This window comes from Monodelphis domestica, chromosome 3 (assembly GCF_027887165.1).
Source record: "Monodelphis domestica isolate mMonDom1 chromosome 3, mMonDom1.pri, whole genome shotgun sequence".
In the NCBI taxonomy this organism is placed as follows: Eukaryota; Metazoa; Chordata; class Mammalia; order Didelphimorphia; family Didelphidae; genus Monodelphis; species Monodelphis domestica.
Genome location: NC_077229.1, coordinates 49539997 through 49564123, shown reverse-complemented (window position 1 = coordinate 49564123; position 24127 = coordinate 49539997). Strand labels below are relative to the sequence as shown.

General features: G+C 41.0%; 1 protein-coding gene across 1 annotated transcript; it reads right to left on the bottom strand.

The window, feature by feature from the left end:
- Positions 1–7891: 7891 nt before the first annotated feature.
- On the bottom strand, positions 7892–22850 carry BRI3BP (BRI3 binding protein). The gene is made up of 3 exons (XM_007489632.3): positions 22244–22850; positions 14472–14574; positions 7892–12622 (listed from the first exon to the last, which is right to left on the bottom strand). Exons 1-3 carry the CDS (start codon positions 22463–22465, stop codon positions 12174–12176), a joined length of 774 nt encoding a protein of 257 aa, XP_007489694.2. The 5' UTR covers positions 22466–22850; the 3' UTR covers positions 7892–12173.
- Between the last annotated feature and the right edge of the window lie 1277 nt (positions 22851–24127).

Sequence of the window (24127 nt, the reverse complement as noted above, 5' to 3'; positions counted from 1 at the left end):
CCCTATCAATGCACTTCCTCCCAAGATTATCAGTTGGGAATAAATTTAGTCAAGCAGCTATGAATAGCTTTAGAAAGGCATAGCTACAGTAATAACTTTGATATAAAGTATCCTCCCCGAAGTCTGACACACTTCACTGAGCACATCCAGAATCCCAGGGAAAGTGGGCGCAGATTTAGAGAGGACATGTGATTAATGGGTAACTCAATAGCTCTAGTTGCTAGAAGTCACCCATTCAAGGAGTGTGTTATTTTTCCTAATCTAATCTTTTGGAATCCCTTTAGTAGTAGTAGTAGTTGTTGTTGTTGCTGAAACATCTCCAACTCTCCCTGACCTCATCTGGGGTTTTCTTGGCAAAGAGACTAGAGTGGTTTGCCATTTCCTCCTCCAGCTCCTTTTACAGATCAATGTTGTGAGAGAGAGAACTTGTTGTGGGAAAGGGAAGACAAGTTTTCCCTCAAAGAATTGGAAACTCAGACTCTTTCAGCTGAAGGTATTAAAGTGTTTATTCAGTCTATTCACACAGATTGTGTGGTCAGGATGATGGAATAAGGTTTCTAGATTTATTGAGTCTTGGGGATTGTCTCCTCCCATTCCTGGGAACTCTACCTTTTCTCGGAATTTTCCTCCCTTAGATATTTTTTGCAAGTTCCAGACTAAAAACCCTAGAAAATGGGTGTACGGGAGATGGAAGCCCTTTCAGGTAGAGGTGTGCTTTAAGGGTCTACCCATCATAAGGCAAACTATAATCTTTTCAAATAATAGGAAACATGGTGTGATATAGAGCTTAACACATTCTATATAACATCCGAACTGACTTCTTGAGAATGCGTAAGGTATTTATGGATCTTACAGTGATCCAGGCACCATCATTCTCTATCGACACATTATTAGACAGTAGGACATTTAAGAAAGGGCTATTGAGGGGCCAGGTAGGTGGCTAGAGCTCTAGCCTAGTCAGGAGGACCCAAGTTCAAATATGGCCTCAGACACTTCATAACTGTATAACGTTGGATTCCAGTTGCCTAATCCTTACTGTTCTTCTGCCACAGAACTAATAGTTATTGATTCTAAGATGAAAGGTAAGGATTTTCAAAACTATTAATAAGCACATGAAGAAGTGTTCTAAATCTCTTATAATCAGAGAGATGCAAATAAAAACAACTCTGAGCAGATTGGCTAACATGACAGTTATGGAAAGTAATGAATGCTGGAGGGGATGTGGCAAAGTAGGGACATTAATTCATTGCTGGTGGAGTTGTGAATTGATCCAACCATTCTGGAGGGAAATTTGGAACTATGCCCAAAGGGTGCTAAAAGACTGTCTGCCCTTTGATCCAGTCATAGCACTGCTGGGTCTGTACCCCAAAGAGATAATGGACAAAAAGACTTGTACAAAAATATTCATAGCTGCGCTCTTTGTGGTGGCCAAAAATTGGAAAACGAGGGGATGCCCATCAATTGGAGAATGGCTGAACAAATTGTGGTATCTGTTGGTGATGGAATATTATTGTGCAAAAAGGAATAATAAAGTGGAGGAATTCCATGGAGACTGGAACAAAGTCCAGGAAGTGATGCAGAGCGAGAGGAGCAGAACCAGGAGAACATTGTACACAGAGACTGATACATTGTGGTACAATCGAAAGTAATGGACTTCTCCATTAGTGTCAATGCAATGTCCCTGAACAATCTGCAGGGATCTAGGAGAAAAAACACTATCCATAAGCAGAGGACAAACTGAGGGAGTAGAAACACCGAGGAAAAGCAAATGCCTGACTACAATGGCTGAGGGGACATGACAGAGGAGAGACTCTAAAAGAACACTCTAATGCAAATACTAACAACATGGCAATGGGTTCAAGTCAAGAACACATATGATACCAGTGGAATCACACGTCGGCTACGGGGGGTGGGAGGGAGGAAAAGAAAATGATCTTTGTCTTTAATGAATAATGCATGGAAATGATCAAATAAAATACTATAAAATTTAAAAAAAAAAAAAGGTAAGGATTTTTAAAGAGAGGGTCATAGATGAGGAGAGCAACTAGACAATTTGATGAGTTTCCCCAATCAACTTCAGATTACCAGGCAATTGCTTTTAAGCAAAAGAGCACTTTTTGTGTTTGTTTTGTTTTCTCATCCTTTTCATGCCTCTTCAGTCTTCCCATGGCTCCCCTTCCCAACATTCGGGAACCAGTTACTTGAGTTCAATCCCTAAATGAACTCCAAATCCATTTAATAGTGCTTTTGACTTCTCTATCTCTTCCACAGGGTTTTAGTGAACCATTTGACATTAAATTCTCCAGAATCCTCAAACTTTTAAACTAATATTCCTTTCACCTCCTTATTTTAATGGAACACTGGCTCTTCCATGGGACCACACCCACTGCAGCCCATAACCCTCCTGGTTTACTTCCCCATCTCTAATTCACTCAACAGAATTGGGCACCTGTAGGCCCTTCAGTTTCCAAAGCCAACAGCTCTCCTCTTTTGTTATAGGTTCTGTAGATCTAGAGAGGGAAGGGAGCTTGGGCAAAGGCCACCTAGTCCAACCAGCTCATTTCTGCATGAGGAACTGGGACCCAGGAGTCATTCCTTCCCCAATGTCACACAGGTGGTGTCAGAGAAAGAATCTGAACCCAGACCCTCTGATAACAAAGGCAATGTTTTTTTTCAGATTTATGTTCTCCACTTGTACCATCTTTTCCCCTTCATTTTTGCGGCCACCCATCCACCTCTAGTTTATCCATATAATTTTAAAATTAATTTTGGTTATCTGGCTTCCAGATATCATCTTCAAGTCTCACACCATTTGCTTTGTAGTTTTCTAACGTTTTGTGTAATATTGTCTTATAGACATCTGTTTTGGCGCCCACTTCTTTACTAGACTCTTGGGATCACTTTTATCTCAATATTTCTCAGAGAGCCTAGAAGAATACTTTGCCATGGAATAATTTCCACTGCCAGTCTGAAACAAGTGAACTGCAGATTCCTGCAAAGCTACCATGCATGTGGTTGAATTTTAGGGTGATACAGTTCAATGAGACCTCCCATCTCTAGGCCTGTTTTTTTTTTTAACCCCTACCTTATGTCTTAGAATTAATACTATGTATCGGTCTAAGGCAGAAGAGCAGTAAGGGCTATGCAATTAGGGTTAAGTGACTTGCCCAGAGTCAAACAGCTAGGAAGTATCTGAGGCCACATTTGAACCCAGGACCTCCCATCTCTGGGCCTGGTTCTTACTTCACTGAGCTACTTAGCTACCTTCCCTCTTTATTTCTAAAATGGAGTATTCCCTTCATAACCAAGAGGTGAGGAGAAAAATCCTCACACACAAATAGGCTGTCATAGAAGCCCTATGCCAACAATGTACAAGGAAAACAGAGTAAATGGCTGGAAGCATTAGGGAACAGAAAAGGATGCTGGTTTCTTCCATGACTGAGATATCAATATCAGGGAGCAGAGAGCTTGGGCAGAAATTCGATGGCAATTGGTAGTAGTAAAAAGGGAGAGTGTGTTGGGGCAGTATTTTTTTTTCCTTTTAAACATTATTTTATCTGGTCATTTTCAAACATTATTCATTGGAAAAAAAGATCATTTTCTTTCCCTCCCCCCTCCCGCCACCCCTCCCATAACCAACACACGATTCTACTGGGTATCACATGTGTCTTTGATCCGAACCCATTTCCCTGTTGTTGGTATTTGCATTAGAGTGTTCATTTAGAGTCTCTCCTCAGTCATATCCCCTCAACCCCTGTATTCAAGCAGTTGCTTTTCATCGGTGTTTTTATTCCCACAGTTTATCTTCTGCTTGTGGATAGTGTTTTTTAGATCCCTGCAGATTGTTCAGGGACATTGCATTGTCCCTAATGGAGAAGTCCATTATGTTCGATTGTACCACAGTGTATTAGTCTCTGTGTACAATGTTCTCCTGGTTCTGCTCCTCTCGCTCTGCATCACTTCCTGGAGGTTGTTCCAGTCTCCATGGAATTCCTCTACTTTATTATTCCTTTGAGCACAATAGTATTCCATCACCAACACATACCACAATTTGTTCAGCCATTCTCCAATTGAAGGGCATCCCCTCATTTTCCAATTTTTTGCCACCACAAAGAGTGCAGCTATGAATATTCTTGTACAAGTCTTTTTCCTTATTATCTCTTTGGGGTACAAACCCAGCAGTGCTATGGCTGGATCAAAGGGCAGATTCTTTTATCGCCCTTTGGGCATAGTTCCAAATTTCCCTCTAGAATGGTTGGATCAATTCACAACTCCACAAATGAATTAATGTCCTGACTTTGCCACATCCCCTCCAGCATTCATTACTTTCCATCACTGTCATGTTAGCCAATCTTCTAGGTGTGAGGTGATACCTCAGAATTGTTTTGATTTGCATCTCTCTGATTATCAGAGATGTAGAGCACTTTTTCATGTGCTTATTAATAATTTTGATTTCTTTAACTGAAAACTGCCTATTCATGTCCCTTGCCCATTTTTCAATTGGAGAATGGCTTGATTTTTTGTACAATTGATTTAGCTCTTTGTAAATTTGAGTAATTAAACCTTTATCAGAGGTTTTTGTTATGAAGATTGTTTCCCAATTTGTTGCTTCCCTTCTGATTTTAGTTACATTGGTTTTGTTTGTACAAAAACTTTTTAATTTGATATAGTCAAAATTATTTATTTTACATTTTATGACTCTTTCTAAGTCTTGCTTGGTTTTAAAATCTTTCCCTTCCCAAAGGTCTGACATGTATACTATTCTGTGTTCACCTAATTTACTTATAGTTTCCTTCTTTATGTTCAAGTCATTCACCCATTCTGAGTTTATCTTGGTGTAGGGTGTGAGGTGTTGATCCAAACCTAATCTCTCCCACACTGTCTTCCAATTTTCCCAGCAGTTTTTTATCAAATAGTGGATTTTTGTCCCAAAAGCTGGGGTTTTTGGGTTTGTCATAGAGTGTCTTGCTGAGGTCATTTACCCCAAGTCTATTCCACTGATCCTCCTTTCTGTCTCTTAGCCAGTACCAAATTGTTTTGATGACCACTGCTTTATAATATAGTTTGAGATCTGGGACTGCAAGGTCATCTTCCTTTGTATTTTTTTTTTCATTATTTTCCTGGATATCCTTGATCTTTTGTTCTTCCAAATGAACTTAGTTATGGTTTTTTCTAATTCAGTAAAAAAGTTTTTTGGAAGTTCAATGGGTATGGCACTAAATAGATAAGTTTGGGTAGGATGGTCATTTTTATTATATTAGCTCGTCCTACCCATGAGCAGTTAATGTTTTTCCAATTCCTCAAGTCTAGTTTTAATTGTGTGGAGAGTGTTTTGTAGTTGTGTTCATATAGTTCCTATGCTTGTCTCAGCAGATAGATTCCTAAGTATTTTATATTGTTTAAGGTGACTTTGAATGGAATTTCTCTAATTCTTGCTGCTGAGATGTGTGGGAGATATATAGAAATGCTGATGACTTATGTGGGTTTATTTTGTATTCTGCAACTTTGCTAAAGTTGTTGATTATTTCCACTAGCTTTTTTGTCAATTCCCTAGGATTCTTTAAGTAGACCATCATATTATCCGCAAACAGTGACAGCTCGGTCTCCTCATTGCCAATTTTAATACCTTCAATTTCTTTTTCTTCTCTAATTGCTACTGCTAGTGTTTCTAGTACAGTGTTAAATAATAGAGGTGATAATGGGCATCCTTGTTTCACTCCTGATCTTATTGGGAATGCATCTAGTTTATCCACATTGCAGATTATATTAGCTGATGGTTTTAGATATATACTGTTTATTATTTTTAGGAAAGACCCTTCTATTCCTATGCTTTCTAGTGTTTTTAATAGGAATGGGTGTTGTATTTTATCAAAGGCTTTTTCTACATCTATTGAGATAATCGTGTGATTTTTGCTGGTTTGCTTGTTGATATGGTCAATTATGTGGATGGTTTTCCCAATATTAAACCATCCTTGCATTCCTGGTATAAATCCTACTTGATCATAGTAAACGACCCTCCTGATCACTTGCCGGAGTCTTTTTGCTAGTATCCCGTTTAAGATTTTTGCATCTTTGTTCATTAGGGAGATTGGTCTGTAATTTTCTTTCTCTGTTTTTGACCTGCCTGGTTTTGGAATCAGTACCATGTTTGTGTCATAAAAGGAGTTTGGTAGAACTCCCTCTTTGCTTATTATGTCAAATAGTTTGTATAGTATTGGGATTAACTGTTCTTTGAATGTTTGATAGAATTCACTTGTGAATCCATCAGGCCCTGGGGATTTTTTCTAAGGGAGTTCTTTAATGGCCTGTTGGATTTATTTTTCTGATATGGGATTATTTAAGAATTCTATTTCTTCTTCTGTTAGTCTAGGCAATTTATATTTTTGTAAATATTCATCCATGTCACCTAGATTGGCATATTTATTGCCATATAATTGGGCAAAGTAGTTTTTAATGATTGCCTTAATTTCCTCTTCATTGGAAGTAAGGTCCCCCTTTTCATCTATGATACTGGTAATTTGCTTTTCTTCTTTCCTTTTTTTAATTAGATTGACCAGTACTTTGTCTATTTTGTTTGTTTTTTCAAAGTACCAGCTTCTAGTTTTATTTATTAGTTCAATAGTTCTATCACTTTTGATTTTATTAATTTCTCCCTTAATTTTTTAGGGTCTCTAATTTGATTTTCTTCTGGGGGGGTTTAATTTGTTCACTTTCAAGTTTTTTGATTTGCATGTCCAATTCATTGATCTCTGCCCTCCCTAATTTGTTAATATATGCACTCAAGGATATGAATTTTCCTCTGAGTACTGCTTTGGCTGCATCCCATAAGGTCTGAAAGGATGTCTCGCCATTGTCATTTTCTTCAAGGAAATTGTTTCTATGATTTGTTCTCTAATTAACCGATTTTAGAGTATCATATTATTTAATTTCCAATTGATTTTTAATTTGGCTCCCCATGTACCCTTACTGATCATTATTGTTATTGCCTTGTGATCTGAAAAAGTTGCATTTATTATTTCTGCTTTTCTGCATTTGTATGCCATGTTTTTATGACCTAGTATATGGTCAATCTTTGTGAATGTGTCATGTGCTGCTGAAAAGGTGTATTCCTTTTTTCCCCTATTTATTTTTCTCCATCTGTCTATTAACTAATTTTTCTAAGATTTCATTCACATCTTTTACCTCTTTCTTATTTGATTTATCTAAATTTGATAGTGGTTGGTTCAGGTCTCCCACTAGTATAGTTTTACTATCTATTTCCTCCTTCAATTCTCCTAGTTTCTCCATTAGAAATTTGGGTGCTATCCCATTTGGTGCATAGATGTTGATTAGTGATATTTCCTTGTTGTCTATACTCCCTTTTATCAGGATGTATTTACCTTCCCTATCCCTTTTAATCAAGTCTATTTTTGCTTTGGCTTTGTCAGATATCATGATTGCAATTCCTGCCTTCTTTCTGTCAGTCAAGGCCCAATAGGTCTTACTCCAACCTTTAATTCTGACCTTGTGAGTATCTACCCACCTCATGTGTTTCTTGAAGACAACATATGGTAGGGTTTTGGATTCTAATCCATTCTGCTATTCGTCTACATTTTATGGGTGAGTTCATTGGTGCAGTATTTAGAGGTCTAAAATATTAAATGCCTATTTCCCACATTGGAAGGCCCTTACTTGCCTTCTTACATGTTTGTTAGAATTTGGATTGGACATCCCACAACCCAAACATGAATGTACAGTATATCCAACGCACTTGAAAGGAACTACTGGATCTTCTCCCCATCCAATCAGTAAGCAGTGTATAAAAGAATCCAAGGCTCACTGGGACAAACTCACAGAAATGCTGCATACCTCTAATCAAGCAAAGGCATTTAGGAAATCCTCACAACAGAAATACGGTAAACATTTATTAAGCTTTAATTTTCACAATATCTTATTTCAGTTCTGAAATCAGCCTACAAATATTTCACTACATAACATCAATCTGGTGATCATTGAATAAATAAAGGAATGTATATATACCTTTGTAAAAATAAGTTTGATATATTCAGGATTCCCAACAATGACAGCAGTAGACCTGATTCCCCAAGGGTCACATGCCTTGAGTCTTATACACATCACTATCAACAAATCAAGTTGTTTTACAGAAAAGAAAAGACAAAACAAAACAAAACAAAAAAATCCCCACGGCTTTTACAAACTTAATTTCTATCTAAATCTGCAATCAGGCGTATGAAACAATATGAAATCACTAATATCAGTGCTGACAACTGGTGTCAATTAAAAGATGCAATTTCCAGTTAGTTATAGGGCAAATGAGGATCATTGTCTCATTGGATGTTGAAGGGTACTTATCAACATTACCATCACAAGAATTCAATGAAACACAGGATTCAAGAGATTTTAACACATGCGGTTATTAAGTTGACATTACAATAAAACCTTTATATTTTTAAAAATAGACATTAAACATATGGTCCGTAACTCCATTAGCTGCCAAATATAGAGAACTCATATGTGATGTGGAACCACAATCAGAAACAATGCCATTGGAGAGCCTAAATTGGTACCAGTCTACATTCCACAGGACAGGGCATCGACAAGGTGTTTTGATAGCTAAACAGTCAAAAAGAATGTGAAATTCAGGAACAAGGCTGATTTATACCAGATACTATACAGCATACAGAATGACACCCAATACCAATTAAAAGCACTGTATCACATTCGGAAAAGAGAAAGAATTCCATTATGTATAGGTGAGAGGCGAAGCTCTGAAATTTACAAACTGCCATAGAACAAGGGACTTTTGTAGAATTGGGAGACATTTCAATGAACACCCATAGCGTAGGAGTTTTGACATCTTAAACTTTTTTGTCTTAATCCTTTTTAAGATGATGGCTGAATTTATTGTTAGATCAGCCAGTTTCAAAATCCACCAATGAGTATCAACCAGCAAGAGAAGTGTCCTTTTTTCTCAAGGTCTGTTTTAAAAAGAGATGGTTTCAGGGGGAGGGGGAGCAAGGGAGTGTCAGGCCAAGCAGAAATGAAGCAGTTAAAGCTTACCCCTGGCCATTCAGGGGACAGGGCGAAGCTGGCATTTTTGGGAAATCCTGTTACAAGAAAGCAGATTTACTACTCCCCACCCACATCAATGGGATTGGAATTGGAACTGAAGCAGAAAGACTGGGTAAGGGAGGGCAGCAATAGAACTTTGTATGGAAAAATATATTTTAACATATTAAAGGAATGTACTTCAATGTCATGTGCAGAGAATGGGATAAACTAAACTTTGCACTGGAGGAAAAATAAAACCACTTTTCCCTAACATTCACATTAATATTCAGATATAGATAGTTTGCAATTATCTTGTTCAAAATTATTACCTTCAGTAAATAACCATCATGATATTGAGAGTGGGGAAATTAATACTGATTAGCTTCATGTGGTCCATTTTTATTTATAATAGCATCATAGAAGTCATGAGAACCTATCGTGAGAAGTATTGCTCTGTATTCTATTACCCTACAGCATTTAAGATATACAAAATGTTGTTCAAGGTATGAGACACATGGTACAAAAATATATTTTTCCACATACAAAAGGGTAGGCTCAAAAGAAAAGGTTGGGGGCGACGGGTTGAGGGGAGTGGCTATTATATCAGCTTTCGTCCAACTGAAGTTCTTCTCTACAAAAGCTCCCTAGAAAACGAAGGCCAGCCTGAGCCAAGTTGTCAAAAGTTAGTATGTATGGACACAGGATCTTCAAAGTGAAAGTTTCTGTCATGAGCATCTATGATTCCGATCAGTTTTAAAACACCGGCAACCCTTTAAGAATGTTATCGCTAGTTGAAGACTTCATTTAAAAAGAGAAAGATGTCTCCCTACATGTATATTAAACAGTATAAAATTATACACAGATAAGCTTCCATAGAAAAAGCAGGCATGAATCTTGTCTTTCTTGCTACCCAGAAGAATGGTGCCTATTACAGAGTTGGGGTTTTTAGCACTGGGCTCCATTTTCAAGGTATTTTCTCTCATAGACAAGCTTGTTCTCACTATGTATGTACACCCACACCACCATGTCCTTCAAATTTACTAAAAAGGCAAGTTTTTTTTTCCCTTCTCTGGTCTTGTTATCTGTCTAGCAAGATACCTCTCCTATGTTTTACAACTCTGGAAAAATGAAGAATAGAGAAACAAATTCTACTCCAGGAAAAAACTTTTAAACACACAAACCAACCAACCAAAAAAAAAGACTTAAAACTCAAGACATTTTGTAGCTGATAGAGCTTGTCCATGTGTTCTACAATAGGGAAGAAGTATTTAAGTATCTAGAGAATACAAATCATACCAACAATAATTCCAAAAAGTAATTTGGGGAGGGTCCTGAAACCTAAGTGAGAATGAAAATGACCCCCCCTGCCCCTTGAGCCCAGCTCCCAGAGGTGTTAAAATATACACTGTGCTAAAAACACACAAATTTTCAGGATGTGAGATACTATTGGAACCATTTCAACCCAGAAAATGTGTTTCCAATACCTATAAATATTGACTCCATAGACTCTGAATCAGCACTCCCTGATCAATAGGGAGTCAATCAAAGCAGCTGTGTGTTCCATTACGTGCAACTTAAAAATATGAGTTTTATAAAATTTTCAAAAAATGATGTCTTTCCAAAATGCTTGCAAAGAAAAAAAATCACATACGGGTTGTTAAATTCTGGGCCCTACAAATCAAGACCCCCAAATTGGACAAGCCAGATTCCTTCTCCAAACTCCCCTTACCTCCTGCCAAATTTCCTCTTAGTGGTTTGATAGGAAAAGTGGTCAGGGAGGAAATCGGTAGAGAAGAGGCAGCCTCTTTGGGCACCTGTGGAAATATCCATGACCCCCCCCCCCCCCCCAGACCTGGGGATGCTTTTGTGCAGACTTCCCTGAGGTACTGGATTTCGTTCCAGCAGATTTCACTCAAGCTGATAGGAGTCATAACCCTGGGAGTTAACTGGCAAACAAAAACATTTTTATGACCCCCCTCCCAAACAGAGCATCCTCAAATCCTCCTGTCCCTATGATACCAATCTCCATGGTGCATTAACTAACTTCTCCAAGGATCACCGAAAATGAAGATACCACAGACTTCAGGCAAAAAGCATCTAAAGATTCTACTATTAAAATATTAAGAATAAAACCTGAAGAGTGCTTATTGCTGCTTAGTGGTCCTGAGAGAATGCCAAAACAACAGATTTGCAAGTTGTGTTAGCTGCTGTTTATTGGTTTTTGTTTTTTGTCTTTCAGAAGTCCAATGGGGGTCCTGAGGCAACCAAAAGGGCTATCAAACCAAGACCTGCCTGTTTAAAATATCAGTGCAACTACCATCTTGCTAGCATAACTTCAGACTCAAAGGTCCCAAATGTTTCTCTGCCTGATCCTTGGATTTTTACTTTCTCTGGAGGAAAATCCCTGGTTTCAAGTATGATGAAATACAGAAAAAATCCCAGGTCTACTTGTAAGAAATGGACTCTTCATTTAAAAGTAGGCTTGAAAAAAATAATAAAAATTAAAAAATTTCCTTAAAGTAAACTTGAATGGGGCAATGACAATTAATAATAATTACATCTGTTGGCCTGAACTCAAAGTTTCCTATTTGTTCATACACCAAATGACATCTAATAACCCCAACTATATTCTCCTCTTCCCCCCAAAGCTCACAACTTGTGAAAATGGAAACCCTGTACATGTGGAACCCACAATGTATTTTCAGAGCTGGGAAAACAAATGCTTGAGATTAATCTTCTCTAAAATGCCAAATGTGCATAATCTTTGCCTTGCTTAAAGGTTTAATAGACTTGACTCAATCTGCCTTTATAAAAACCTTACAAAATATGTCTTTAAACACTTGAAAAAAGTAATTGTATGTTCTATGCATGGATAAATCTTTTAGTATACAGCTAATGTGGGTTTTATCATTTTTGAAAAAATATTTTTTTTTTAACAACTAATGGTTCTCAGGGTGTCTCAGTGCTCTACGTGAGTGGTTTTAAAATTCTTCTCAGCCTAAAGTTGTAATGTGGTCCAATAACCTCACACTGTGTTTGTTGTGTTACTGCTTTGTAACTTTTAGTAAGATAGTGCTTTTTGATGTCCAAGAGCTGGTGAGAGATGATTAACCTGGCTTGGTTCATTTGTCGCTGTCTCGATCAATGCCTTCGAGCACCCGGGAGAGACGGATGTTGAGAAGTCTGATCTGGTTATCGAGGTGGTCAATCTTCTCCTCCAGGTTGTGGCTGCCCAGGCTGAGGTTGGAGCCACCACTGGTGCCTCCACTCCTCCAGTAGAAGCCCACAGGGCCCGTCATAAAGTAAATCGCGACCACTAAGCAGAGGGGCAACACAGCCTGCTCAGGCTCCCCTTCATACTTTTGCAGAATATACACGCAGGAGAGGGCAAACAGGGTGACCCTCACAACCCAGAAGAAGCGACCAAATAGCACGTGCAAAAGATAGAAGAGAAATCCCAGGAAGAGAGACAGGAACCAGTAGGCCAAGAGGACTGCACCAACCAACAGCAGAGCTCGGGTGGGATTGTTGGCCACAGCTGCAGGGCTAAAATAATGAGTCAGGTTCGAGGCTGGAAAAGAGGGAACAGGAGACAAAAGGCCCAAGTTACCTGCCAGAACTGCCAGGCCCCCTGAATTCAAATATGGACACAGATGAAGAGGGGTACAACACCTAATGCCAATAGTTATGGAACCCCAGAGCAAACCCTCTCCAACAACTAACCACCTCCCCTCTCCTAGACTGTTAGCTCCTCCAGGGCAGGGACTGGATTTCTTCGAGAGTCCTGTGGTGATCATTTATCACCCAGTTCTGCTCTGACCCCTCGTCAGGATGGGAAGTCCCCATGGGCTCTCAGGACTATGCCGAGGAAAACCTAAATCTAATATTAATTTTAGTGCCTTCTCCCTATTGAGAATGTCCTATTTATCCCATCTACTGCTTGTCTGTATATAACTGTTTATAAGTTCCAGGAAGATAAAGATTCTTTCTTTGTATCCTCAGTGCCTAGTATAGCGCCTGGTACGTACAGTAGGTGATTAATAAATACTGGTCCAGAATGAAAACTCATTATAGAGAACCCTCCAAACGAGAGAGTGGAGGTCTCTGTACCCAGAATTTTGCTAGTGTGGATCCCTTCCCTTCTTTCCACCATCTGAGTGAGAGGGCGGAGGGCTAGGTTATCATTATTCCCACTTTACAGGTGTGAAGGCGCAAAACCATCCAGTGGGGGCTGGCCCCTAGGTCTCTGAAATCTGGTAACTCACTGGCACACCTAAAACCCAGTGGAACTGCTCCTTGGCTAGGGGAGGGGGTGGGAAAGAACATGAATCATGTCACACGGGAAAAATATTCTAAATCAATTAATCAAGTGACATCTGGTAACTGTGGTGACTGATCTCCTATTCCCTCAGTTCCTTTAAGGTTCATGTAGTTATTGCATTGCCACACGCAATCTTCCTGCAATCAGGTTCAGTGCTTCAGGGCTGGCTGGATTTCATAATTCGGGAAGATGGTAAACAGAGATTCTATACAGGATTGCAGGAAATTGCTTTATCTGGTTGTCTCCCAAGAGTCATTATTAAAGGTGCTGGGGGAAAAGAGGAGGCCAAAAAGTAATCGCTGAATGAGCTAGACTGCTCTTCTCAGGGCACTCCAAGGGACCAACGCGGGGTGAGGTGGCAGCAAGGGCTTCCCTGTCAGACCCGCCCAGCAGGCAGCCCTGAGAGTCATTCATCAAACACCTAGATCATGTGCCAGGCACCAGGGGCACAAAGACAAAAATGAAACTATCCTCAACCTCCCCTGAAGCCTCTGTCCTACACAAAAGCCATTTACTCTAGAGGGTAACATCGGGGAGGGAGGGATCGAGAGGAAATGCAAGTCAAAAAGACAGCAGTCTCACTCAGATGGACATCCTGATGAGCAAAGGGCTGACAATCAGACAACTTACACGGAGACCCCTTCCCAGGCCTGTCCTTCCCTTGGTATTAAATGTCAGAATATTGGGGCAGCTGGGTGGCTCAGTGGATAGTCAGGTCTGGAGTCATCAGGTTCTGGGTTCAAATCTGGCCACAGACACATCTGGCTATGTGACCTTGGACAAGTCACTTAACCATGTTTGCTTAGCCCTTACAGCTCTTGTGTCATAGAACTGAGACTAAGAAGGTTAGGGTTTCAAAACAAAAGGAACAGTATCTCTGCCTCTTCCCCTATAGAAGGGGAACCATAATATCCCTTACTCCTTTGTGCGAGTATTTTAAGACATAGGGAATGAAGCCTCGAATGAGCCATGGACATGATTCAGAGGGAGCTGATGCTACAGAAACCCTCCCAGATAGCAAGCTCAGAATTTCAGAATGTATGCTATGAGTACTCTCTCTAACCTAATCAAACACGGCCAGTTATTATAAAATACCTACCATCAATTCCGAGAACATCCAGCAGATCAGTCCACAGTCTCCAAAGCGTCTCTACAAACACATCCACGCTGTTTACAAATCGTTCAGTTGACCTGGAGAAAAACTACAAAAGCCAAGAAATAAGTCAAAAGTTAATAAAGAATTCTGTAAATTCACCTCTCCAATTTCTGCCAGGACTGGTCACAGCGTGGACTGTCTTTAAACTTCTGTCGCTACCCAAGATTTAAAAAAGAACAGAAATAATTGGGAGAGAAAGGATATGAGGATGGTCTTACAGAAGGCCAGGTCAGGAGTAAAAAGGTTTTATAAGCACAAATCCTTTGGCCCAGGCAGCATGGGAGGCAGGAGAGTGAGAAGAAGAGGAGGTGGCTATTCCTCCAGTGTGCCCTCAGAGAAGGAACATCCATCCAAAGCTAAACTGAACTTAGGGCCACCAAATGATTTTGAAGTAATCTGTTCCCTTCCCGTAACACCCTATTATACTTCTGGTGTGGACTCTGAGGGGGCTGATCTGGAGGATGTACTAATGAGACAGAGCTGCAGAGGAAAGACAAGGGGGGCTGGCATCACCATCAATCCAATATGCTGGTTGGATTGTCCCCCTATGAAGAAAAAACAATGAAGAGAGAAGAAAACGGCCTGCTTCAAGGAAGAAGGGAACTACTCTGAAGAAACCCAAGCAGGGAGCTACTCTGAAGCCACATTCATAACAGTGCAGGACACCACCTTTTTATCTTCAAGTAAATCTCGTCTGCCTTCAGGAACAATTGCCTGAAACTGCATAAGAAATCTGGGAAGGGCCAGGATGTCAACTGACACCCTGAAAGCCAAAAACAGATTGGGGATAAGGGGGAGAATAAGCAGCCCAGGAGAATCCAACAGGCTCTACAGGACTGGGAGACAACTCTAAGAGTGATGCACCTGTAGGGAAACTCAGCTCAATGAAAATGAGAATAAGGAGAAAAAGTTGTCTCCTCAACAAGGACATTAGGGAGAAGGAGCTGGCAAAAAATGTCAAGAGTCAACAGGTCCTTCAAATAACTGAAAGGTTGTTGATGTTTGCTGCACAAAGAATTCAATTTCTTTTTTGTATTATCAAGAGGAAGATGAGGAACAAGAGAGGATCCTTGCAAAGGGAAAAACTTTCTAAGAATTAGAATTGGCTACTGTGTTATAAAAAATAAATGTGAGTTCAAATCTGGCCTCAGAAACTTATAAGCTATGTGACCCTGGGAAGTCATTTAACCCCTATTTGCCTCAGTTCCTCATCTGTAAAATAGGGACCCACTGGAGAAGGAAATGGCAAACCGCTCCAGTATCTTTGCCAAGAAAACCCCAAGGACAAAGTCTAACTGAACCACCATCACCAAAACATAAATGGAAAGAAAAAACAAAATGGAATTCTTCTAACTATAATGAACCAGCCTGGCCCCAAGAGATGTGAAAATGGGCTCTTCTCCTCTTCTTTGCCAAGGGAAGAGAACAACAGGGGGTAGGTTCTGAGTCTACTGTCAGACTTAACTGATGTAGGTTAGTTTTGCTGACTTGTGTTTTATTAGTTTAAATTTAAATTTTTGTTTTCTGTCCCAAATTTTCCAAAATGTCTCTCGCCCACTTCAAAGAAGAGAAACATAACACCCATTATTATACATCTAAAGACCTACCTTTAACATTTTTAAGCATTTCTATAGAGGTTTCCAGTTTTATAAAACATAGAGGGGGGGCATTAGTGTTGTCTAAAAATAGACTATCAGCTGCCTCAAAAAGCAGTTTTGTTTTTTAAGAATGTGGCAGAGAACATTTTGGGTTAAGATTTAAATTCTGAAATCCTCTTTTTGGGGTAGGGGTAGAATGAAGGTGGTATTTTGAGGGAAATCTCAAGAAATTCCCCATTCCACCACTTATATTCACCATAGACCTATACAAGCTCTGTTGTGGTATAAATTCAATAAAAATTCTGAACCAGTTACTTCTAACCTCACAGAGAAAGAAAATTTGCCATATATATGTATATACACATATCCAAGAGTCATTTAACAATCTAAAATACCTTAAGGAAGATGGGAAACCAATTAGGATCTTGTAGTGGGGGGAAAAACAAAACAAAACTCATGGCCCAATGAAAAGTGCCCAGAATTTGGAGGTGAAGAAGGATCAGAGTGTCAGCTCCGCCAAATACTACTACCTATGTGACCTTGGCTAAGTTCTTCTTTTGGGGCCTACATATAAAATGACAGGGTGGGTCTTGTTCTGGAAAGCCAGTTTCAAGCTCTAAAGTTAGGCTGCGTAAATTAAGAAGGTTCCTAAAACTTGGCCAAAAAAATTGAGCTTACGGTCATTTATCTTTCCAAGCAATATATTTAGAAAAAAAAACAAATCTGCCTTCTTTCCCACTGGCTTTAAATTGTTTGGCTAGGGGTTGCTTTCTTATTAAACCTCTTGAGAACATGAGGTCTTTCTGGTGAATGTTGAAATCTTCAAAGTTATCTTAGAGTACAATCCGGACCTGGTGTAACCCACCCTCTGAGACTAGGAATCTAAACTAACCAAGCTTGCCAAGCGACTGCTAGAGGGAGAGCAGAGTCTCTAATCTGCTGAGGTAGGCCTCACCACACATGGACATCCTGCAACCTAGGCTCCTTGTAACGCTGAGAAGGATGGTGCCATCTCTCCTACAAAAATTGCAAATGGCCTCAAAGGAAACTGAGCTGAGGGCCAAAAAGGGATATACTTGAAGACCTGAAGCTCTTAGAAAAAATTCTAAAAAGCAAAACCTCTATAAGCTTGGATTTGGACTTGGAAAGGATAGGAAAGCAAACTACTCCATTATCTTTGATGCTCACTCAGGAGCAAACCCAAAGCCTCTCCTACCCCTTTCTTTTGATCTTCTTCAACCCAAGACTCCTATGACTTTGGAGTTGGCCAGACCTTAAAATTCTACTTCCTTGTAAATAAAGAAACCAAGCACAAAAGCATTGGCATAACCCAGGAGACAGAGGGAAATGTCTTTTCAAGGCCAAATAAGGGACAAATCCACTCTCCATCCAAGCCAACCAGGCTCTCCTGGGTTCCCAATATGTGTCATACGTGGACCCCTTACCTGGAAAGCCTTCCTTGTTCCCCTCTAATTCTGACCCCCACCTTCAGATCTAGGGGTTCCTGCACGAAGCCCTCTGGTTTCTTTAGGGCCCCACTGAGTTCTCCTTTCTTTGGCTTCCTCCAGCCTGTACTCTTGTGTGTGTCCCATTTCTTTGTCCCATTTATCATACAGTAGTACCTGCAGGGCCATTTAAATGGTTCGTGCGCACATGTGGGTTCTTGAACAAGATCACAAGCTCCCTGAGAGTGGAACAGGAACAGGTAAGTGGCAATGTGGAGAGTCAGGAAGAACTGAGGTCAAACCTTGCCTCAGACACTTCCAAGCTATATTACCCTGGGCAAGTAACAACTCTAATCGCCTAGCCTTCACCTCTGTTCTGCCTTGGAACCAATATACAGAATTGATTCTAAGGCAGAAGGTAATGGTTTTATTTAAGTAAAAAAGTTAATATGCAATAGCATTTTTGTTTTTTTAAACAAAGTAGAGCTATGTTCTGAACTAAACAGAAATCTAGAACTTTCCTATCAGAGGGGATAAGAGAATGACCAGTGGGGATGATAGAGAAGAGGTTAAATTGGAGGAGGAAGAAACAGGGGGAAATGGGATATAATCATAATGGTGCAAAATTTTTTAATAAGTTCTCTGATAAAGGCCTTATTTCTCAAATACATGGAGAAAGGAGTGGAATATATAAGAATACAAGTCATTCCCCAATTGGGAATGGTCAAAGGATTAGTTATCAAAATAATTAAAGCAGGGGGCAGCTCAGTGGATTGAGAGTCAGGTCTAGAGACGGGAGGTCCTAGGTTCAAATATGACCCCAGACACTTCCCAGATGTGTGATCCTAGACAAGTCACTTAACCCCATTGCCTAGCCCTTACTGTTCTTCTGCCTTGGAACCAATATACAGTATTGATTCCAAGATGGAAAATAAGGGTTTAAAAAAAAATAAGAAAAAAATTAAAGCACTCTCTAGTCATGCAAAAAAAAAATTGCTCTAAATCACTCTTAACTTAAAGAAATGCAAATTAAAATGACTCTGGGGTACATATTTATCAGTTTAGTTATTATGACAGAAAAGGGAAATGACAAAATCTGGAAGGGAATATAGGGTAACTGAGGTACTAATACACTCTTGGGGGAGTTGTAAACTGATTCAACCATTGTGGTAAGCAATTTGGATCTATGCCCAGAGGTCTATAAAACAGTACATACCCTTTGAATCAGCAATATTATTACTAAGTTTGTAACCCAAAAAGATTTAAAAAAGGAGAAGAGGAGGAGGATGCCTATGTAGAAAAATATTTAAAGCAGTTCTTTTTAAGGGGGCAAACAATTGGAAAGTGCGGGGCTAGGGTCCATCAGTTGGGGAGTTAAGAGTATATGATTGCAATGGAATACTATTGTGCTAAATCACAAGCAGGAGCTCAGAAAAACCTGGAAAGATTTACATGAACTGAAGCAGAGTGAAATAAATAGAAACAGGAGAACATTGCATATAGTGACAGGAATACTGTACAGTGAACAACTATGAATAACAGCTATTTTCAGCAATACAATGATCCAAAACTATCCCAAAGGACTCATGACAAAAAAATGCCATCTGCTTCCAAAGAAAAAGAATTGATAGTCTGAATTCAGACAAAAGAAAATGTTTTTCATTTTCTTTATTTTTTTAAACTCAGGTTTTCTTTCTCAAAAGGATTAATATGGAAAAATGTTTTTAGGTGATTGGACATGTAAAATCTATAGGAGATTGTCTACCATCTTAAGGGAAGTGGAGAGTCAGAGGGAGAGCATTCAAGACTCGATATTCTTTGAAAAATATTGGAAACTGTTTTTACATGTAATTGAGGAAAATATAAAATAAAATTTAGAAATTGACTTTCTATCAGACACACAGCTACACATACATCATGTTTGTTTGGCATAATGACAAACATTTATATGGCTTTTTGCAAATGAAGCAGTTTATATGCAGCCTCTCTCATCATTGTCCTTTTAAGGACAAGTTGAGCAGTTATCCCCATTTTAGAAGGAAAGTTAAGTGACTTCCTCAGCCTCACAGTTTTGCAGTGTGAAAGTCAAACTTGGTTTTTTTCTTATTGGATCCAGCACTTTTATAAACTATTTAAGGCTCCAACATCAATTTACAACCATCACATCAGTACCCATAGTACTTTTCATAATGCAGACAGCCCAGTGGATAAAGCATGGGGCTTGGAATCAGGAAGGCTCATCTTCCTGAGTTCAAATTCTGCCTCATACATTCACTAGCTGTGTGACCCTGGGCAAGTCACTTAAACCACTTGGGCTCAGTTTCTTCATATGGAAAATGAGCTGGAGAAAGAACAGGCAAACCATTCCAGTATCTTGGCCAAGAAAACTTTAAATCGGGTCTCAAAGAGTCAGATATGACTGAAACAACTCAACAACAGTAAAGATCCAAGAAACAAGCCTTATTGCAAAGGTCAGTATCTACCAGCATCTTTTTTTTCTTTTTAAGATTTAAAAATAAATCCACACACTGTCAAATTTCGTGGTCTCTATTCCATGAAAAATCAAATTAGCACAAAATAGGCCTTTCTTTGTCCTGAATTTATTTTGACTTGAGAGACAATTGACCTAGATGAAAAGAGACAGCTCTGAAGCAGGATGGCCTGAGTCACCTCTGACATATACTTGCTGTCACTGAACTTCTCAGTTTTAACACAAAATTGCAGACCAAGAAAGGGTGTTTCTCATACCAGTGAAATCAAGTCAAGTAAAAACAAACAAACCAAACTCTTGAACTTCTCTAGCTTTGGAGTCAAGGGACCTGAATTCAAATCCCAATCCTTCTATTTACTAGATGTTTAACCTTGGACAAGTTGCTTACATTCTGAGCCTCAATTTCCTCATCCTAAAAAGAAAGGGTTGTACTTGATGCCCTCTAAGAGCTACTATGTGCTGGGCACTGGGCTAAGCCCTGGAGATACAAACAAGCAAAAAATAGCTTCTGCCCTCAAGAAGCTTTCAATCTAATATTCTAAATCCTTTTTTTAAAGCATTTTTATTAGCTCTGTAATTTCATAAGGAACTCCTAGAGAAGCGTTCCATCAGAATTAATAGTTTAAATCTGTTACACTATGATACCTCCTTCTATGATACCTCCTTCAAGATTCAAAGCCTCTTTTCAAGTACATGGTGAAGAAATCAGTACCTTGTTCTATGTACTTGATACAAATCCCTTTGCAAGCCAAGTTAATGTTTGGGGGAATATAAATTCCCCACTTTCCCTCTGTCCTGCTACTGTGTTAGATTGGAAACCCAAAGACTATATTATACTTCAGAGATGAAAATCAGATGAAACCCAAAGAGTGTACTGATTTATTATATGTATGCTTCAAAAATAAAAACCGTACCCAGACAATTCCTCATAGGAATGGTAGATCAGGATAGGACGGCTAACTAAAAGCTACAAAACCACCTCCAACAAGGTCATCTGTTCAAAGATCCTCTTCACCAAATCTTTTATTAGGATGCTAAAACTGACAAGGCTAAGGATCTGGTTTGGCATTCCCCTGGTACTCCTCCTCTAAAAAGAAACCTGAGGCTCTCCCTGATGCTTCCATTGCTCGAATTCTCAAGTTCCTTTTTCTTTGGGGTTCAAAGGTACCAACCAATAACTTTAGTTCTTAGGTTTGAATTAATCTAAGTACTTACCATTTAGGGGGGAAAGGCCCAAGAGTTGGAAGAGAAAGATGAACAGAGAGGTCATTATTTCTGGGAACTCTGCCAGTATCAGCAACTGCCTCAACTGTCGGTAGAGAGATCCTAATCAGCCCTGTGCCCTGCCCAATAAACTGCCTGCTGCAGACCCCTGGGTGCCACTGCCAAGTCAACAATTTGTGCCTTCTCCAGCTCTCTTCTGTGAGGATATATTAGGGGCCATTAAGCTCAATAAAAGGCTCGAGCCTGTCATAGGCCATAAATCAAATAGTTAAGTTTCATAAAGAAAGGAATAAAATAAAGAAAGTCAAATTAGGGGGCAGCTCAGAGAGGTGAGTCAGGAGGGAATGCCAAGGGCACTTTGTGCCCAAGCTCTGCTGGATGTTCCTAAAGCACATAATGGGCTGTTAAATTTCCCTAGGGAAGTGGGCTGAGGCATAGTAGAATGAAAAACGCCAAGAAGGAACTGAACTAGGCGATACATATGAGAAAATGGGGGGAGGGGGGCAAGGCCGCACCGAAGCCTCCTCTGAGGCCCAGACTCCCCGGGGGGAGGGAGATTGGCTAAGTCCATCAACACCAGTGAAGTGGCAGCGTGTGAAAGAAGTTCCAGGGCGCCGTCATTGAGGGTCCCCCAAGGCGCACTCTCGAAGAGCTGGGGCCACGGAGAGACACCGAGGGGAGAGGGGATTTGTAAGATCGCAGGCTGACCAGAGAGGGAGCCCAAGGTCCCCACGGGCCACCGTGCCCTTCGTTCTTAGCCTGGGCCGAGAGATGGGGGCAGGGAGGGGTTGGGAAGGTGAGGAGGAAAGCGCCCCCCCCTTTCCAGGACGGCTAGAGCGTCACAAATGCCCCAGGACAGCGCTGCCCAGTCGGGCCTCGGTGCCCTCGGCGAGGCCGAGTGGGACTGCCCCCCCCCCCATCGAGGCAAGGTGACCCCGGTGCAGGAGGGGGTCCCACCTTCTGCACGGCGCGCACGTTGTCCTCCCCGCACAGGTTGCTGATGCTCTGGTAGACGCCGCTGGCGGCCCGGCGGAAGGTGTTCTGCTTGTCTGAGCTTCGACTCCGCGCTGCCTGCGCCCCGGGCGGTCCTAGCCCCTCGAGAAGCAGGAGCAGCAGCAGCAGCAGTGGTGGCGCTGAGAGCTGCAGGGGCCGCGGTGGGGACCCGGCGCGCGCACCCATCGTCCGCCCCGTCCGCTCGGTGGCAGGCAGACAGGCGAGCCCAAGGGCCTGCAGGGAAAGCAGCGCCCCGCGTGAGGCGTTCCGCCTCCGATCTAGCGGCCTCTTGCGCGGCCCGGGGTTCCCGCTCCCGCCCCCGCCGAAGCCGCCACCGCCGCCTCCTGCCGGACGGTGTGCCCCGGCGGCCGCCTGCGCCTCCGCGCCGCCGTGCTGCGCTCCTTCCGCTTCCGCAGCCCCGCGCTGCACCCGCTGACACAACACGCCGCTGCTGCGCGGGCCGGCTCCGCCCCGCTCCGCGTTTGAGCGCACCTGGCACCCACGTAGGGCGCGGAATTGGGGGAGAAAAGCCGACCCACAAGCCTGACCCAAAAATGGAACCCGGCGCACTCTAGCCCCTCAGCGCATTAAACTGTGCCCCCGCCTCCCTCCCTATCGGCCCTCCCACCCACCTCCATTCATTCATCCATCCATCCACCCACTCATCCACTCATCCATCCATCCATCCATCCATCCACCCACTCATCCACTCATCCATCCATCCATCCATCCATCCATCCATCCATCCGTCCATCCACTCATCCACTCATCCATACGCCCATGCATCATCCATCCATCCATCTATTCACTCTTCCATCTACCTATCCACTCTTCCATTCATCTACTCCTCCATTTATCCATTCTCCCATCTACCCATCCCACGTAAAGTTTATCAGAGAAGAGTTTGGGACTATCTTCTCTTATTAATCAATAGACTTCAGTTCTGGATGCCAGAGCTTTCTCCCTAAAATCATCTCCAGTTTCTCCTGTTTGCTTATAGTGGTTTGCTAAGGTGTCTCCCCTCAGAGTGTGAGCTTCTTGCAGGCAGGAGCTTTTCTTTTTTTCTTTCTTTGTATCCTGTCTAAATGTGTTTACATGTTATCTCCTCCTTTAGATTGTAAGGTCCTGGAAGGCCGACTGTCTTTTGCTTCTTTTTGAATCTCCAATGTTTAGCAAAATGCCCTGCACGTTGAGTTGTGTCCTATACTTTGTAACTCTTTAATGGGGTTTTCTTGGCCAAAAGTAGGTGCTGAATAAATGCTTATGCCCTCTTTGAGAGTAGAGACTGTTTTCAGCATTATTTGAATCTGTTATGATTTTCACAGTGCCAGCTAAAATCCCACCCCAACCCCTCTTACTTCTTTTTTTTCCCCCTCTTACTTCTAAAATGCCTTCCAACTGTTAATTATTTCCTATTTATCCTGTTCATGTTTTTGTTTGCATGTTTTGTGCTCCATTAAATTGCAAGGACTATCTTTTGCTTCCTGGTATCCTCAGTGCTTAGGCCAGTGCCTAATACATAGTAGCTGGAGCTTAATAAAATGCTTGTTGATTTGACATATTAATAGTTGTTTGCATGTTGTCTCCCACTCACTGTGTGTGAGCTTTTTTAAATTGGGGACTGTCTTCTGCCTTATTAGAACTGTAGATTTCTTTACATGTTATTTTTTCCATTAGTTTATAAGCTTTTTGAAGGCAGGAACTATCTTTTGTCTCTTTTTTTGTATTCCAAGTGCTGGTGCTTAATAAATATTTGTTGATTAATAGGAGGTACTTAATAAATGAAAAATATGGTCTTTGGGTCCATGCATCAGGGAAGCACAATGGACAGAGTGCCAGGCTTGGACT